The 18,246-nt window shown below is 33.4% G+C and overlaps 2 protein-coding genes and 1 long non-coding RNA gene across 4 annotated transcripts in view; all 3 read right to left on the reverse strand.

The window, feature by feature from the left end:
• Window positions 1–3,556: 3,556 nt before the first annotated feature.
• The window catches only part of LOC143530154 (uncharacterized), a 140,760-nt gene continuing 126,070 nt past the window's right edge, over window positions 3,557–18,246 (reverse strand). Inside the window, exon 6 of the mRNA XM_077025769.1 lies at window positions 3,557–3,575. Coding sequence (XP_076881884.1) covers window positions 3,567–3,575 — 9 coding nt within the window. The 3' untranslated portion in view covers window positions 3,557–3,566. The remainder of the gene's footprint in view (window positions 3,576–18,246) is intronic.
• Window positions 3,840–5,068, reverse strand: LOC143530150 (uncharacterized). 2 transcript variants are annotated; one of them, XR_013134800.1, is made up of 3 exons: window positions 4,708–5,068; window positions 4,317–4,384; window positions 3,840–4,253 (listed from the first exon to the last, which is right to left on the reverse strand). It is a non-coding gene; the product is annotated as an uncharacterized LOC143530150 (long non-coding RNA). The 2 variants fall into 2 exon arrangements; XR_013134801.1 differs by having other exon boundaries at window positions 3,859–4,244; window positions 4,708–5,038.
• LOC143530151 (uncharacterized) lies at window positions 8,486–11,437 on the reverse strand. Its single transcript, XM_077025766.1, has 3 exons — window positions 10,962–11,437; window positions 9,838–10,173; window positions 8,486–8,997 (listed from the first exon to the last, which is right to left on the reverse strand). Exons 1-3 carry the CDS (start codon window positions 11,407–11,409, stop codon window positions 8,672–8,674), a joined length of 1,110 nt encoding a protein of 369 aa, XP_076881881.1. The 5' UTR covers window positions 11,410–11,437; the 3' UTR covers window positions 8,486–8,671.

The raw sequence follows: 18,246 nt of genomic DNA on the forward strand, positions 1-18,246 counted from the left end.
AAAAATGCATCATGCTAATTACAAATTATCAGCAGAAACACTTATACATGATCACAGTAACGTAAAAGATTAATTATTGCGCGTTATAATTTCATGCAGATTTTTGTTTGAACTAATGAAATCTTGGAGACGATTTATGATCAATCTTACGTAAAAAGTTTCTAAAAATGATACGTGGAATAGTACGTTGCTCCAAAGTCGAATATAGTAGTGTTAGTTTTCCAAGTTATGTATATCCTGTTAACTTAGATTAATTGTGAGTACTCTAAATTGTGATTAGTTATTGGGCCTAAGTTAGGATGACATTGTGTATATATGTGAAACTGAGCTCAATACTAATTCATGACAACAAGTTATTCCTAATTATTTACAGTTTAGTAATTTAAGCTAAAATTTCAGAATTCCTATCATATTTTTAGTTTCTAGTTGTTAGACTTAATCGTTATGTTCACAAGTTTGTTAACATACGGGTGACGAGTCAATGTTAATTAGGTCAGTCAAAACAGAAGTTGGGTTAGACTTCTGAATTAAGTAAAAGGATGTTTTGAGTAAACAACTTGTGTGTCAAGTTGTTATATTATGATAAGTTAAAATAGTGAAGGTTAGCATATCTAGGAAGATAAGGTTGTAACTTGCAACTAGTTGTGCAATTTGTTTTAGATTATGCAGATTTTATGTTGTATGTTTTTAGTATAAATAGGTGGCTAAAGTGTCTTGTGAAAGTGTGGTGGTTTAATCCCTTTAATACAAAAACAGTTTTGTGACTTTGCCAACACTAGTATTTACAATATGTTTTTAACTAGTAAGAGATACCGTTCTTGTCGTGGCATGGTATTAATAATCGAAACATAGACAAAAGGCACGTGGCAACGGTATATTTGTATTGTTAGATTAATTCAAAGTGTAGAAGATTTGGCAAGCTGGCAAGTGACGTGGCTCAAGAGTTTCTTTTTTATTTATTAAAAGTTTATTTAGTATTGGTTGTTTTTGTTTTAGAAAGTGTCTTTATTTCAGTCGTGGGTTAAGAGTCCAAGTCATAGGTTATCATGCATGTTTAGTGGGCTGGTAGTTGTTATCGTGGTTTAGTTGAGTCGTGGTTGGTTTCTTTGTTTCTGAATTTAAAGTGCTCTTGTTTAATGAAAAGATTCATTCGAATCCCAAACTATTTTGTGTTACCCTCTAATTACCCAACATGTATATCATGAAAAAGTTACGTCGTCGTAAAAATGAACATCAAGAAATGGTAAAACGAACTTTAAAAATTGCCAATACTATGCATTTTTTTAATACGTTTCATACGACTTGATTATAATATTGATCGTCATGTTGTCTCTGGAATTATTTTTTTTGTTTAGTTTATTATTTATACCTTTCTTATATGTTTGTTTTTGTTAAACATAAAGTAGGAAGGATATTAAAATAAATTTAAGAAAACAAATTAAAAAATAGAAATTCCAAAACACCAATTGTACATTATTCACTCACAAGTTTGGTAACTATTGAAGCGTCAATTAAAATTCAAAGGTAGTGTTACTAATCCGTTAGTAATAAACCTTCGCTAATCATGTCGGTAAAAGAGTCAAAGTGTGAGCTCGGGAAACATGTCGGTAAGCGTCACTAAAGTTGTATGTCAGTAATCCGTCGGTATTAATCATTAGGCATCAAGTTACCAACAACCAAATTTCCAACGAAAATCACCATTCACCGCGGATCTTTGTCTAGGACCCTCTTTACGGAGTTTTTTTTATATTTTTTTTTGACAAAACCGTCATCGGCAATACTCATTAGTTTTTATTGTATTTAGTGGTGAGTAGTGATAAATATGGAACTAGTGAAAGGAACATGATTGTAACCTGCACATAAGGCAATATTTACTTCATGGGTGTGAGTGAATACCACCTCAGATCCACCTCAACCACACACATACAATACAACACACTAAAAACAGTTAAATGCTCCTGTTAATCTCTCCCTAATGTTTCTAGAGAGTTCTAATTAGTGCTCTACATTGACTTTGATTTTTGTAGGGTGAAGACAATTAAGCCTTTCAAAAAGATGTATTTGACTTTTTCATGTGTTTATAATCATTCATCTGCAGTTGATAACATGTAATTGATGGATGTAGATGCCAAACCTAATTGACAAGCAAAAGCTATGATTGCTTTAAATTTCTTTTTTGCATGGTTAATTTTTGCCTTTTAAGCATGATTTGTAGGCAATATTGTATAAGTTTGTCTCTAAAACTTAAAAAAGGTAAAAAGAGAATCCGGGATGCTTGGGATTTGCTTATATATATATATATATATATATATATATATATATATATATATATATATATATATATATATATATATATATATATATATATATATATATTACAAGCTTATTTTGTAATGTTTATGAAAAGATTTTGACAGCCAACTTTAATCAAATAAAGAATAATTGGTTGAAATAATCGATCTCGAGATTTTTTTAACCATGAGAACCATTATTATAAATCCATGTGACCCTATACCATGCGAATTAATCAACGGGATCAGGTAAGCCATAGTTTGTGCTGAGTGATGAGATTATGGTAACCGTGTAAGCAGATCTATTGAAATAAAAAAGGGGGGGGGGGGGGGGGGATAAGAGGCAAACTACAGTCCAAACTCCCCTTATAATAAATTGGCAGTTAAAGTGTTAAAACACACATGATTAAACATCTTGTTTCAATTAATTCTTGATTCTGGTTAACTCCAAGAAACTAACTTACATGTCTATTAACATGATCTTTATGCAAACAACTTACAAAGAAGTATAATCCACTGACTTTCATTGGAAAAATTATGCTATTAATTAATTTCTAGTGAATTATTACCATTGGTGAATCAATTAGCATAAAATTACCTATATAACGCGGGGAAATCATACATGCAACAATATTTAACCGGGATGGTTTGCTTGAAAGGGTAAATTTACGCGCGTTTTTTGTGTTTATGTGAAAAAATAATAATAATACATGGGTATATATTAGTTACATTTTCACCTCTTTTCCATTGTTGGTTGCTATAGTGATCAATGGTCACCAATCTTATGAAACTTTATAGTGTAACACGCATAATGCATTCGATCTTATTAGAGTACTTTGATCATCCTCCAAGTAATAATAATGATTCACTTCCATCTTCTCAAAGTTCCAGTTAGTTGTTCAATAATGCAACCAAAAGATGTTTTAATGGTACAATATATGTTCTTTAGAATCCATTCATAAACTCACTTTCATCTTTATATATGAGTATTATCATAAGCTTAACCTAGCTAGCTTCTTGATTATGAGAGAGTAATAAATTTCAAGCATTTAATATTTTTATGGATGATCTAGATGACTAGCTAGCTAGATGGTATATGAATAAATATAAAATAAAACACAAAAACATAGATGTACCTAGTAACTAAATACAAATTGCAAATATAGACTTGGAGATATGAATATCCTATCCCATAGTTTTCACTAAAGTCCAACAATAAATTTGTGCCAACTACTTGCACACAAAAATTCATGTCAACTAACACTATATCATATGTCATATCATATCCTAAAGCCTATCATATGATAGGCTTTAATTTATCATGTTGATCAAAGCGATCAACTTGAGATCGATTATACTTGACTACTTAAAAGTTCTTCACATCTACAAGAACCATGATCAAGGAAATAATGTAATTTTGTTGGTGAAAGTATGAGTAGTGAACTTTTCTCTTAATTCATATGTGATGGCAAATTTCCTAACTTGATTTGTCATCTATTAGTTTTGGATTACTAGTCAAACAGTGAAAAAATATTATTTACAAAATCAAAATGAACAAAGTTGTAGCACAAACATTACAATTTACAACAAAACATGAAATTTATTCATAAAATGATAACTTCTGCTTGATCTTACAAAGATACATCACTTATCAAACCTGATACACACACACAGGCACACAATATCCAGCCAATAACAAGATGTCACCATATAAAAAAAAGCCACCTTTTTAAAACCCTCATTTTTTGAAGCACACTTCAAACCCTAATTAGGTTGTGAGAAAACACCCATAAATATTTAAAACTCTTTAATCAGATGATCTCAATCGAGCTGTGGCGGTTTTGGAGTGTGATTTTTGTTTGCTCCTGGTCCCGGATAGTCGGTTTTCTCCAAATCCATCCTCTCACTCATGAATTCATCTTCTAGAAATGTAGTCTCTTCCATGTTTATCATCTTTTTAATTCATTAAAAAAATAACTAAGAGGTGATTCTCTATCTTTTACACAAAACATATATAGGATGTACCTGGTCTTTATTGTCCCCAGATGCCAAGCTTTCAACTTTCTCATGCAACAAATGTCTATGAACCTTTCCTGTCAAAACTTAATAACTTGTTTGATCCGCGTATTATGGGAATGGAAACAATCAAATGACTCAATAACTCGTGCTTAAAATCGAAAGCACTAGGTAAGAACCTCAAAGGTGTTCTTTACAATATTTAAAACTCAAAAAACTAATTGAACAATAAACCCTAGCTAGATGTCAACTTATAAAACATGAAACAAAAGTATGATCTTGATCTTCCTGTATCAGTTTATCAATTAATGTAGAATTAGGCTTCATGTACCCAAATGTAGCACATATAACAAAATGATGCATGCATCATGTGTACAAAAAATTAATCTTGGAAAGATACCTGATGTTGAGATAGCATTAGCCAAGAACATAAGGTGAGAAAAGGCAAGAAGTGCCACAATTAGAAAAAAGCCTTTAGCTGCCATCTTTGAAAATATTGCTCAAGCACTTCACTTAAATATTGGGGTTATAGACTTATAATGCTAGCTCCCAGTTTCTTCCCTATTTATAGATCACATGACATCTCTTTCATTTGTGGGTGGAGACACAAACACACACCAAGTGAGGGAGAAATCATTTAGAAGGTAGTGGTGGACACAAGATATATTCTTGTACATTGTTCAAATTATTATTATTAGAGATAGTATATGTGTAGGTCATACAGGTATTTATTTTCTTCCATATTAGAGAGAGCACATTGGTTTAAGCTCAATGTTAATTTTCGTTTTAGACTTTCGCTCAAGGCTTTTAGCCACCCCCCCCCCCCACCCCCCACCCCCCAAAAAAAAAAACATGCCAGAACCATTTACCTCCCAATCCTAAGTTTTAGCATAGCGCTAGCGGCCTTCGATTAGTTTACCATCAACATTTGATCAATTTATCACTGAAAAAATATTTAAGTTGCTCTTAATATTGACATCGAGCAACTTTTGGATTATTTTCTAATTATGAATTAACTTTTGGATTATTATTTTAATTATAAAATCATGTACTTTTTTATTATTTTTGAGTTGAAGTTGAACTTTTATGTAATAAATTATAGAGTTAACTAGTCAACTCGTTTGAAGCGTCCAGTACAACCGGTTATACGATTATCTAAACCCAACCCAATACATTTAAAAAACTAGTCTGTAAAACATATCTTATTATACAGAGCATCTATAGATGTTTATGTTTTAAAAAACCATTCAATAGAAACATATTTTCAATTTATTGTTCAAAAAATATATAATCCTTTGAATAATTATAAACCACAATGAAATCATAAACATAACTTAATATCAAGTAATGATGAACTAGCATTTAGTACCCATTGTCCCACTATGATTTATATCTGATCAATTATTTTCAAACATTCATAGCTAAAACTTTATCTTTTCTCCTTATTAAATCAACTCTATTATTTACATTGGGAGGAATATGCACTTGTTTGGAAAAAGCCAACACCACAATTCTCCTTTTGTGAACAAAAACAAGAAATTAAAATGCATGTTATTAACTGCAAGTCTAGAAGCTCTTTAACACTATTTTAAGGATTGCTTGTTGGTGTGTATTTGAAGAGCCCATAATAACAAATGCTTCAATAATAGAGATGTCCTTTTACCCAAGACGATTGAAGATATAAAGACACTTAATTGGTTTCTTACGGATTAAGAATAGATCCAAATGTATCGTGGTGGATTCGTTTAGTTGGTGCAACTTCAATTTATAAATACGTTTCCGTTTGTTTGTTGGGTTTTTAGTTTCTTGCTACCGTGGCCGTTTTTGTAATACAACGCCGTTAAAAGGAAAAAATCTTGAAGTCCATAACTCATGAAAAATCTTATATATTATAGTGATATATATAAGATATCATGTAGTACATGACTTTACTATGGTGCCCATTGGACAAAGTCTAAAAGGTTGAAAAGAAGTGGAGGATTACCTAACATTCCCTCTTAAAATGGACAATGTCCCCTTTTTTTGGTATTCTCATGGGCATTATAAAACAATACCAAATGTATGATTATTGATCCAAGTAATGTTATAAAAGTCTCTAAAAGTCTTTAGAGTATAATATAATGAAAATTAACACACGGTTGCTTTTGTGTGGCTTAAATCATAGTTATGTGTACACTTTAGCAAGCACACGTTAATTAACTCTCTCTAGAATTCCTTCCCTAAGGGAAAAAGGTAAATGAAAGACAACAAAAATAAAGGAAAGGAGTGAAACATTTTTTTAACGGCGAACAAAAATAATGTCTAGGTACTCTGTATAAGGTAACTCAATGGCAAAAGGTCATCGTCAGCTGGTCCAATCAGATGAGATGTTGTTGAGAGGATTATCTCCAGTTTTGGAGAACACTCATTCGCCCGAAAACTCACTGGTGGTAAAACCCGAACACCCTCAGAATCAAACTGGAAATCACAACGAAACTCTTCAATTTAAAGAGTGCGGTGGCCTAAAAAACACAAAAAATAAAAATAAAAAAAAAATCGTTTTTTTTAAAGAAAAAACAAATAAACATATTTATGGCAATCTAAGAACAAGCATCATCATATGCAACATGTAGAGATGGGGTAAACCATTAAAAAAAAATTTCAGAGATCGGAACCGGATAGAAATTGGTTCTGGGTTTGGGTCAATAAAGTCAAGAATCAGGCCAGGTATGATCGGGTTTTTAACCAGTTTTGTTTTATTTATCGAGTAGAGATGGAACCGGTTTTGGCGGGTCCGGTTAGGTTCCAGGTTCGAGTATAATTTTTTTGAGAAACTGAAACTTGATTCTTACCCGTGTGTCAGGTATAGCGGTCTCCGGAGCTGGGTTTCTTACGCCAAACTACCAAAGTGCTTAGAGTTTATGTCTTTGTGAGTTGTGACTTGCAACAAGCCCAAGTTCAAGGTATAAGCAAATAATTGGGGTAGGCCCAACTCCCGCCATTTGAAAAATCTAAATCTTTTACTAAAATCAAGGAATTGGGGTAGGCCCAACTCCCGCCATTTGAAAAATCTAAATCTTTTACTAAAATCAAGGATTCTAACTAATGTAAAAAATATTTGATGATTTTTAGATCTTGTATATTGTTTTTTGGATAATATTATGGTTAAGAAAACTCATGCATATCATCAAAATCATTTTATCTCTACCTTGTTTAAATAAAAAAAAATAAATAACAGAATCTATTATATTATATTTTTTCGACCGCAACAGTCTAAACAATCCTATTAATTAAAATCATCCAGCCTACATATTGTAGAACTAGAATCCTCATCATTTTGATGTGTGGAATACGCCTGACCACCCTGATTTATTAAGTTATACAGATGGTGACGGGTAAGTGAATATGAATCAATAATTGTTCATAACATACCAATTTTTAGTAATTTATATGGCTTGTGAAATCAGCCAAACCAGGCCTAAAAAAATTATATATAAATATGCTATCATTATGTTTTAGTTTCTAACAAAATCATGTGCTTTGTCGTTTTCTTTTACAAATCATGAGCTCGTAGTCAATTATGTTGTCATTTCAAATGACAAAACACCACAACAACAAAACAACCAAATGCTAGATATCAAGAATGGTTGTCACACTACAAGAATACTGTCATTACTAACACAGAAAAAGTGTCACTATATATAAAATGTCATTAAAGCCAGAAAGTTATAGCTAATGAAATAACCGGTCAAAAAAGTGTCCCACTATTGTGTCTACACATTTTTATTTTTTTTTTGAACAACAATTTTTTATTCACCTTAAATCCATCAAACCCTTGCATCATTAAGGAATTAAACCAACACACACATTTTTAAAGGGCAAAAATCATACAATCAGACCACTAGATCATATGTATTGTATCTACACATAAAAAGTGTGTAAAAAACACGATAAAAACTATATATAGCGACACAAAAGAGTGGAGCGTACATTTTTACAAAGTTTTTATGACATAATACTTTCATTAAAAAAAGTTAAAAAATTTAAACTTTGTAAGATTTAACCACCATTTGAAGAACTATTCCATATTTACCTTACTTAAACTAAATCATCTTGAACAATACATAAGTGACTACATGATAGATAATTAGATATGTAAATATATATATATATATATATTGAAGCAATAATATCTCACAAGTTAATTGCACTTTTACCCAAGCTTACATCAAGAAAATCACAGTCCTACCTCTCCACTTTTTAAAAAAAAAAAAATCTTAAAATATCCAATAAGTAACTGATAATAGTCAGTACTTGAGATCTTCTGCAGATTTACTGAGTGATTGCATAGAACTATAGAAGAAAGATGAAACCTTTAAACTTTTTTATATGGCTCCAACTCCAAGGAAGTCTATAAATGGTGGTGAAATGTTATTAACCTCAGAAATATCTTGTAGTGGTGGAGGTTGTGGTTGTGAGTAGCTGCTGCTGCTGCTGTTGTGGTTGTAATGGTGGTTGTAGAACTGCTGCTGGTTCATAGCAATAGTCATCAATGATGGATGTTGATCATGATGCTGGAAGTTGATCATAGAGTTTGGAGTGTTGTTCATAATCCAATATCTGTTTGAGGATGATGATGAATGGCTTTCAGAAGTAGTGTTGTTGTTGTGGTTAAACATGCTCATCATCAACTCTGTGTTGTTGTTAGGACCTGAATCATACATTTGTAAAGTTAGTACTTAAGTTGAAGCAAAATAATCCATGTGTCTTAACCCTAGTTTTACAAATTATTATTATTATTATTATTATTATTATTATTATTATTATTATTATTATTATTATTATTATTATTATTATTATTATTATTATTATTATTATTATTATTATTATTAGTTTAGCTTACGGAGGGCTGCATGTCAGCAGCCACACGATCTCCCCTACACCTCACACGGATGGACATCTGAAATGCATTGGAGATGGTATAACAAAATTACAAATATAGTCTCGCTTTAATATTCTAAAATCTTATTTAGCATTGATAAATGCAAGAGTTTTAACAATTTAATATTAGTATAGCTTACGGTGAGTTACACGTCAGCAACCACGCATTCTCTCTCCTCCAACTCAGACGGATTCTTTCCATCCGTCTGAAACGTATTGAAGATAGTCTAACAAAAGTACATATATAATCTCACTTTAGTATTCTAGGAGATCGTGTTTAGCATTTTAAACACAAAAATGCACGTCAGCAACCACACTAGCTATCTCTCTCCTCGACCTTACACGTCTGAAGTGCGATGAAGATAGTCTAACAAAATTACAAATATATTCTAGCTAGCTTTAATATTCTAGGATTCAAATGCATGAGCAGCAAACTAGTAAATTTGCAAGTCAAGTACATGACTCATTTAGTTGTCACATATATTAGTAGGCTTTTGTTGACTATCCTACCTTCATAATTTTGTAGTAGTTAATATTATCATGTGTAAACACAGTGACCAAACAGAAATTTATTAAAAAAAGCCCAAATTCAAGGAAGAGTATAGCTGACCAGAGACAAGACCAAGGGGTGGTGGCATTTGGTGGAGACCATAGCCAGTGGCAGGTGGTGATGGTGGTTGAATGGCGGATGTTTGACTTTGACTGAATATCATCTTTCTTCTTCTGTAGGCATTAGACTGTTCTCTATATTTTCTAGCCATAATAACATGCCAATGGTTCTTGACAGCATTGTCAGTTCTACCTGGAAACAATCTAGCCATTAATGCCCATTTGTTTCCGTATAGTCTGTGTGCTGTCATTAGTCTTTCTTCTTCTTCTTCACTAAATGCACGTTTGTTGATTCTTGGATCTAGTTGATTGAACCATCTTAACCTGCAACTCTTGCCTTTTTTTTACAAAAAATAATTATCCAAATCAAACCCAAGATCAAGTCTTTTAAACAATACAAAACAAAACAAACCTGTCATTTTATTGTAATCGTTTTCGAATTCACTGATAAAAAAATATATATATTTTTTGAAACAAGAATCAAGAAACACACATTTGTTCTTGTGAAATGAGTCAGACACAAAGATCGAGACTTTTATTTAAAAAATATTATTTTTTTATTTTTCCTTAAACTTTTTCTAAATACCCACAATAAAAAACAACAAAATTTACTAAAAAATCAAGTCTTTTCTCAAACAAATCACAGATTTTGAAGCAAGAATCAAGAGCTTCTAATATTTTTACAAGGGTATTCAGTTAAACCTAAAACACACTAAAAAAATAATTTTGTTTTAAATAATTGATAGTATAATACTATAATTTCATTGGTTAAAGTCACTGAAAAAGCATTATTGTGAGGTAATAAAATCTTTGTTAAAAAAATTCTGACTACACAACTCTATGGGCTCTAATCCCCACTGTTCTTTTAACTTTCTTATTTAGGAAAGATAAATGCTCAAACAACCACAAATCTTGACCTTTTTGTGTAACAACTCACTTTTATTCTTTAAAAAATCATTAAAAAATGAAAGAGAAAAGAAATAAAACACAAACTTTGAAATATTTTGGTATGTAATCATCAGCAAAAGGAATTTTGTAGTTTTAAAAGATTTTATTGTAAAAACCCTAAAAAATATTAATATGAGTGAAGTATATATATGTATATATGTATATGTATATAAGTACCTGATCTGCCATCAAGTTTCTCAGCAATGAGGTTCCAATTCTGAGGACCAAAAAGAGCAACAAGCTCTTTAAGCTTAGCATCTTCAGCAGGCTTCCAATGGCCTCTTGCACTTGTCTTTAACTGCTGATCATCACATGGTCTTATTCTAATATTATGAATGTTGTTACTATTTATGGAATAATTGCCAAAGAGATTTAGGTCAATATGTTCATCTTCTTCTTCTTCTCTTTCCTCCTCATCATTATAATTAGTATTAATATTATTATTATTATCTTGATCATGAAAGTTTATTCTTGAAGTACAATGAGGATCATTAGAAAGAGAAGATGAAGATGATGAGGTAGTAAGATATTGGCCATAGATGAAATGATCATTGATGATGATCTCTTTAGGGTTTTCATTGTTGAGTGATAAAGAACCAAAAGAGTCAGCAAATATCCTACTCATTGGCAAGACAACAAAGAACAAGAAGACTATGGTGATGATGATGATGATGATGATGATGATGATGGTTACAATAGTTTCTATGTTGCTAGCTAGCTGTTTCGTTGGAATATTATATCAAGAGAGAGAGTGATGGAAATGTGAAGAGTGAAATGAACAGGAAAAAGGGTGAAAATTAACATGTGAAAGTCACAAATGATCACTCATTAGGCTGAGGGGTGTGGGGGGCGCGAGAGGGGGCGCGAGAGGGGGCGCCATCCAATAATATTGTGACGTGTGGCAGAGAGAGAAAGTTGAAAAGATGGGTGTTGGTAATGGTGATAGCGCCCCGGGGCATGGTGTGGAGGGGCGCGAGAGGGGGCGCGAGAGGTTTATTTTTTTATTTTTTTATAAATGTATTAAAAAAACGTATTATTAAAAAAACAAGTAATTATTTAAACAAACACACATTAATTAAAAAAAGGCTTCGAAGATATGACGATTTTCGGTTTTGGGTGTGGTGTGTGAGAATTCTTTTGGGTGTGATATGTGTTATGTATGTGAATATGTATATGTAAATATGTATGTGATATATATAGAGTATATTTAAGTAATAAATTTTTTTTTTTTTTTATTCCAACGGCCAAACACCCCCAACGGCTATATTCACGTTTCCCAACCTTCTCTCAGGCTGAGGGGTGTGGGGGGCGCGAGAGGGGGGCGCGAGAGGGGGCGCCATCCAATAATATTGTGACGTGTGGCAGAGAGAGAAAGTTGAAAAGATGGGTGTTGGTAATGGTGATAGCGCCCCGGGGCATGGTGTGGAGGGGCGCGAGAGGGGGCGCGAGAGGGGGCGCGAGAGGTTTATTTTTTTATTTTTTTATAAATGTATTAAAAAAACGTATTATTAAAAAAACAAGTAATTATTTAAACAAACACACATTAATTAAAAAAAGGCTTCGAAGATATGACGATTTTCGGTTTTGGGTGTGGTGTGTGAGAATTCTTTTGGGTGTGATATGTGTTATGTATGTGAATATGTATATGTAAATATGTATGTGATATATATAGAGTATATTTAAGTAATAAATTTTTTTTTTTTTTTTTATTCCAACGGCCAAACACCCCCAACGGCTATATTCACGTTTCCCAACCTTCTCTCACGAGCGCAACCTCCCCAGCGCCTGCCTCGGATTCCGCTCTCGCGCCCCTCTCGCGCCCCTTTCGCGCCCCGGTGGTGTGGCTCTCACGCCCCGGGGCGCTATCGCATGCATTCTCGCGCCCCTCCTAGCGCTGCGCACCCCTCGGCCTCACGAGCGCAACCTCCCCAGCGCCTGCCTCGGATTCCGCTCTCGCGCCCCTCTCGCGCCCCTTTCGCGCCCCGGTGGTGTGGCTCTCACGCCCCGGGGCGCTATCGCATGCATTCTCGCGCCCCTCCTAGCGCTGCGCACCCCTCGGCCTTACTGCACACACTCGTGGGGGGTGAGGTTTTTCAGTAATTAGTTTGGGTAAGTTTGAGTCTGGACATTTTTAGCTACTGTTAGAAATAACTTACTCACATTGCCAAAAGATTCTACCTTTTTCCTTATTTTCATTTTTATGTAATTGTTATATGTTACAATTATATAATGATATCTACCATATACTATATACACACAACAAACCATGTAGATCTAATCTATAATCTATACATGTATACATAGATAAAGTAGATAAATGATCCAATACAAAGTTTCTTTGATTACCATAAAAAGCGTAAAAATGTCTTTCGCGCTTTACTTAATTAAGCATAAAGTAAAATAGTTATGCATTATATACAGGTAATTACGCATAAAAGTTAACTCATTATTAACTATTGTACATCTAATCTATACACGTATACCTAGATAAAGTAGATAAAAGATCTAATACAAAGTTTCTTAAATTACCACACAAAGCGTAAAAAAGACAAGTCCTAGCTTTTAAATAAAAAATGAATCCTTTAGAGCTCGGATTTCTAGCTCATTCGATTTTGGTGGTTCGATCGTGGAATTTCTTTGTTTCTGTATTTCTGGAATATGAGTGTGTGACTTGTTATAATGAATCCTATTTATAGTACAGAGAATGGGTCTGTCATCTTGATAGAGATGGTTTTCCTTCGTCGGATATTTATTCTATTATCTGGAACACGGAATATATGAAATAGATTAAAAAATATTTGAACTATGATTCATACTTAATATTCAAACCTCGCGGCCAGACTCCAAAAAGATTTCCAAGAATTAGAATTTAGAAATATAAATCGAAAACTTAATCAAGCATGAAGTAAAATAGTTACGCATTATATATAAGTAATTACGCTCATAAAAATTTTACTAGTTATTAACTATTAGCTACGCACTATTAATTAGTTACCAAATATGTAATAATAATTACGTAACAAAAATAACACAACTTGTGTTAATAATTACGCAATTGATATATAAGACTTTGTATATGCTTTGTAGATTAAGCTTCCATCAATACAATAACCTTTATGTATATCAAGTTATGTAACAAATCTCTATTTAAGACGCGAAAAGGTGAAAACCCTAATTTTCATCGAATTTCAGTAAATCCGAATCAAACTTTCCATTATTATTAACATTCTTCAAGTTTGGATCAATCTAGCTACTTGTTACTACCCATTCGATATTTCTAGTGAGCTCTTAAATTTATATTTTTTAACGGCTTAAACTTTCTTAACCACGGAATTTGAACTCTCACATTCTAGAAAAACAAAGTCTTATACAACACCGACACATGACTGATCAAGAGCATACACAATTACGATAGTTGGAACATATAAATATAATCCAAGTTGGATTATATAATTTTTTTTTTGTCTTTCAACTATTCATTCTTAAATATATAATTAAAGTAAACAATTTTATATAATACAAAATATGTGTATGTGACGAAAACAAAGTATAAAAGTATGAACCAAACCAAAGAATTTAAAAATATTTGCTCATGATAACTTAGTTTCTTGTAATAAAAATCTCGTACGTCGTATATATGTGCATGAGTATATGTGTGCACTAATATGTCTTATTATATACGTGAAAGTGTAATAAAAAAAGTAATATTTTTTTATTTATTTTTGTTCTCACAATAAGGCAAACGGAATTAGTTTGATGGTTTTTATAGAGATTACTTTATATAAATGTAGTAATAAATTTTAAATTTTTTTCAATCAGGTTATTCATAAAATGTTTTTTTCCAATCATATCAATAAAGTTTTCTTTGTGTTCTAATTTATATATTTTCCTAGATAGTAGGTTATGTATGCTTTTTCTATTTCTAAATATTTTGACATTGCAATTTTTTTTAAATTGACAAAATTAGTAAAAGTTGAGAAAAAAAAGTTTTAAATTGCGAAAAATTGCAAATATATATATATATATATATATATATATATGAAAATGTTGCAAAAAATCAGGTTTTAAAAAGTATTTTTGTCATTTTTTACTAATTTTTTCAATTATTTATAAAATATTTTTCAATGTCAAACTATTTAGAATTAAAAAAACCTACATAACCTGCTATTTAGGTAAAAATATATATGATTAGAATATAAAGGAAACTTTAGTGGCCTAATTGGAACAAAATATATATTATATAAGCGACTTGATTGGAACAATTTTAAAACTTGGTTACTGTTATACAAAGTAATCATGTTTTTATATATATATATGTACTTACTTATTAACATAAACATTTATCTTTAAAATGTACAAAATTTTAAATATATTACGTATATATGCATACATATATGTATATAAAGCATGAAATGAGTTGGATCAACTAAACGATTCATCAATGTTAGACGAGCTTGAGCTTCGCCGGCTTAACTCATTTATACATTGATCATGCGCGTCGTAATTACCACCTTTCTCTCTATTAAAATCACTCGTAAACATATATACACAAGCAATAGACACACATCCATGATTTATAGTTATCAACACACTAGCTTGACGATGAGGTGGGGAAGGGGCTATCAGGGTGGGGAAGTATCAATCCTAGTGTCAGAACGAGCATCATCAAAAACATATCCTACTCAATAAATATGTCACCTAAATTTATTGGTAACATGATATAATGATATATATTTTTTTTAAACTTTTTTTTACAGGTTCACATGACTACCCAATTATCTTCACTCATCTGAGTATTCGAGACCATCCTCAGAAGGAAACTCTTTCCATAAGTAAGAAAACTCCTTGCTAGTATTTAATATTTATATACTAGAAAAAACAAATACTATCCTTTTTAAACTCTAAATCAATGGAGTGTTTGGGATTCCTATTAAAACTCCTTATAACTTTACAATAAGTTATAAAAATGTAACTTATTAATTTTTTTCTCTCATATCAAAAACAATCTCAACCATTTTATATTCTTTTTCAAAAAATTAATAAGTTATAAATTGATAAAAATAAGCTGTCCCAAACAACACCCCCCCCCCCCCCAAAAAAAAATAATAATAATAATAAATAACCAATTTGATAATTGAATTCATTTAGTTCACTTCTATTATAACACAAAATAGTTTGTGGTGAATCTTTCATAAAAAAGAGCGTAAATACAAAACTGTCAGTTATAAATATCATATATATTTATATAGTGTGTTAATCGTATTGGTTGGTGGGTTGGCGAGTTTCAAGTACGTAAATTGGTTGAATTAATAAGTGAGCCCGAATCCGATTCATATATCTATATGCATGTGTCGTGCTTATGTCTAGTCTATTTAAATCTATTATTGTTCGTGTCATGTTTACAATTAATGAAATATAATTTTTGAAGTTGAAGAACCAGTGGTACCAAAGATGTTAAATATGGTGACGAGAGTTCAAATTTCATAGTAAGTGATGAAAATTTAGTAGCATGTTAGAGATGTGAGAGTGCTTTTAAAAAAATTGCTAACACTTTAAATTCTATAAATAAATAGTCAAACTATATGTTTGGAATTGTGATTTGGGGTTAAGCCTCGCCACGTAGGCATCTTGGGCGCGACACAACGAACACGTCACCAAACAAAAACGCGGAAGGCGCAAAGGTGGAATGGTGAAGAGGTACATATTGGGCAGGGGGCGAGAAATTGTGTGAATTTTTTTTATTAGTATTAATATATATAAATCATAATCCATCATTTAATGTCACCTCAACTCAATAACCACCATATTTCACTGAAGAAACACTAACCGGACCCCGGGCAGATTACGGGTAACCTGGGGGTTAGATAGATGTTTCCCACGAGGGGTTAGACCCGGCAAAGATGGTTCTTCTGATAACCTGCAAAACAGACCGTGAGCTCGTCACTGAGAAAGGGGGGGGTTCCTCCTTGTGACCACCCTCCGGCGTGAGAATCAGACTAGATTGCTCTTTAAATATAAATGTATATTAAGAGATTGCTAGAGCAGATATCAGGTATAATATGATGATAATGTGATAAGATATGATAAGATGAGATGATCATACCATTTGGGGTATTTATAGCCGAATGTAGGTTTCCAAGGAGGTGTGGCCGGCTGAATAGTATTCCTGTTATACCAACTGTGGCCTACGCACGTGCCCTGCTGGTAGTTGGTGGGTAGGCAGCGGCTGACAGTGACCAGGCCTGCTGTGTACTATTCCTTTTCCACCAACTGCCGGCTATGCACGTGGTATGACAGGAGTTGGTGAGTAGGCAGCGGCTAATAGTGACATACAGTACAAGAGCATGCTGCTCGCCATACTGTTGTCAATAAGCTGTCGTATCTTTAGTCAGATCTTTTGCCCATACCTCGTCAGGTACAGTACAAAAGATCTTCCCGTATCGTACGGACTGGCTTTTGGGCGGGAGTATTCCCCATCCCGCCTTTGTGCGGGATTGTTCCCGGCTTTGCTCATTCCTTCAGGTGACACTGATTGAGAGCTAAGTGCCTTGTGCGTGTAGCCTTGCTGCGCGGGTGGCCTTCCTTGATGGCTTGTATCCGCAGCTGCGGGAACAGGCAGAGTACTTCACCATTGGGAGGCATTTCCTGCGGGAACAGCTTGCGTACTGCGCGTAAGGACGTCACGTCTCTGAGCATGGTGGGTCCTGCGGATCCAGTTGGTTTCTGCGCAGACGTCCCTCTTCAAGGTGAGTCTTGCGGGTCCAACTGGGCTCTGCTAGGACCTACCTCTTCAAGTCCCCCCAGTCCAATGTTCTTCTCATGAATGTTTAATAAAGTGAGGTGAACTTTTGGACTTAAGCAAAGGGTTTTGAAAATGGTTTTTTTTAAGGTTTTCCATGGGGATTCTTCCCGCGGAAGTCCTTGTCACTTGCAGAAATTCCCGACTTTCCTGCTTGATCTTTGGGTATGATGCGGGTAGGTCTGTAACCTCCTCGCAAGTCAGGAGCGTTGAGTCCCACTTGTGTGGATTCTCCATGAGGTTTTGGTAGTTTTGAACATAGTGATCAATTATGTTAAAACCACCAATTCCATCCTGGAGCTTCAAACAATGTAGTTCTCGACGTTCCCGCTATGCGGGGATGTTATTTCCGTTTCCGCAAGCATTGCCCAGAAGATCCTTCTTGGTTTCAATTCCTGCGGAGCGCTAGGTATGTGAAGGGTTTTGCCTTAACACTGTACCCGCGCTCGTCTTACGGTTACTTTACTTCCAAGGTATTCCTGGCGTCCATTCCCTGCGGGTGCTAGGTATTTGAAGGGTTTTGCCTTAACACTGTACCCGCACCCGTCTTATAGTTACTTGGTTGCCGAGGTATTCTTGGCTTCAATTCCCTGCGGGTGCTAGGTATGTGAAGGGTTTTGCCTTAACACTGTACCCGCATCCGTCTTATGGTTACTTGGTTGC

The sequence above is a fragment of the Bidens hawaiensis genome, unplaced genomic scaffold, assembly GCF_021521415.1.
Source record: "Bidens hawaiensis isolate Kalapana, Puna unplaced genomic scaffold, B.hawaiensis_p1.1 tig00008858_1, whole genome shotgun sequence".
In the NCBI taxonomy this organism is placed as follows: domain Eukaryota; kingdom Viridiplantae; phylum Streptophyta; class Magnoliopsida; order Asterales; family Asteraceae; genus Bidens; species Bidens hawaiensis.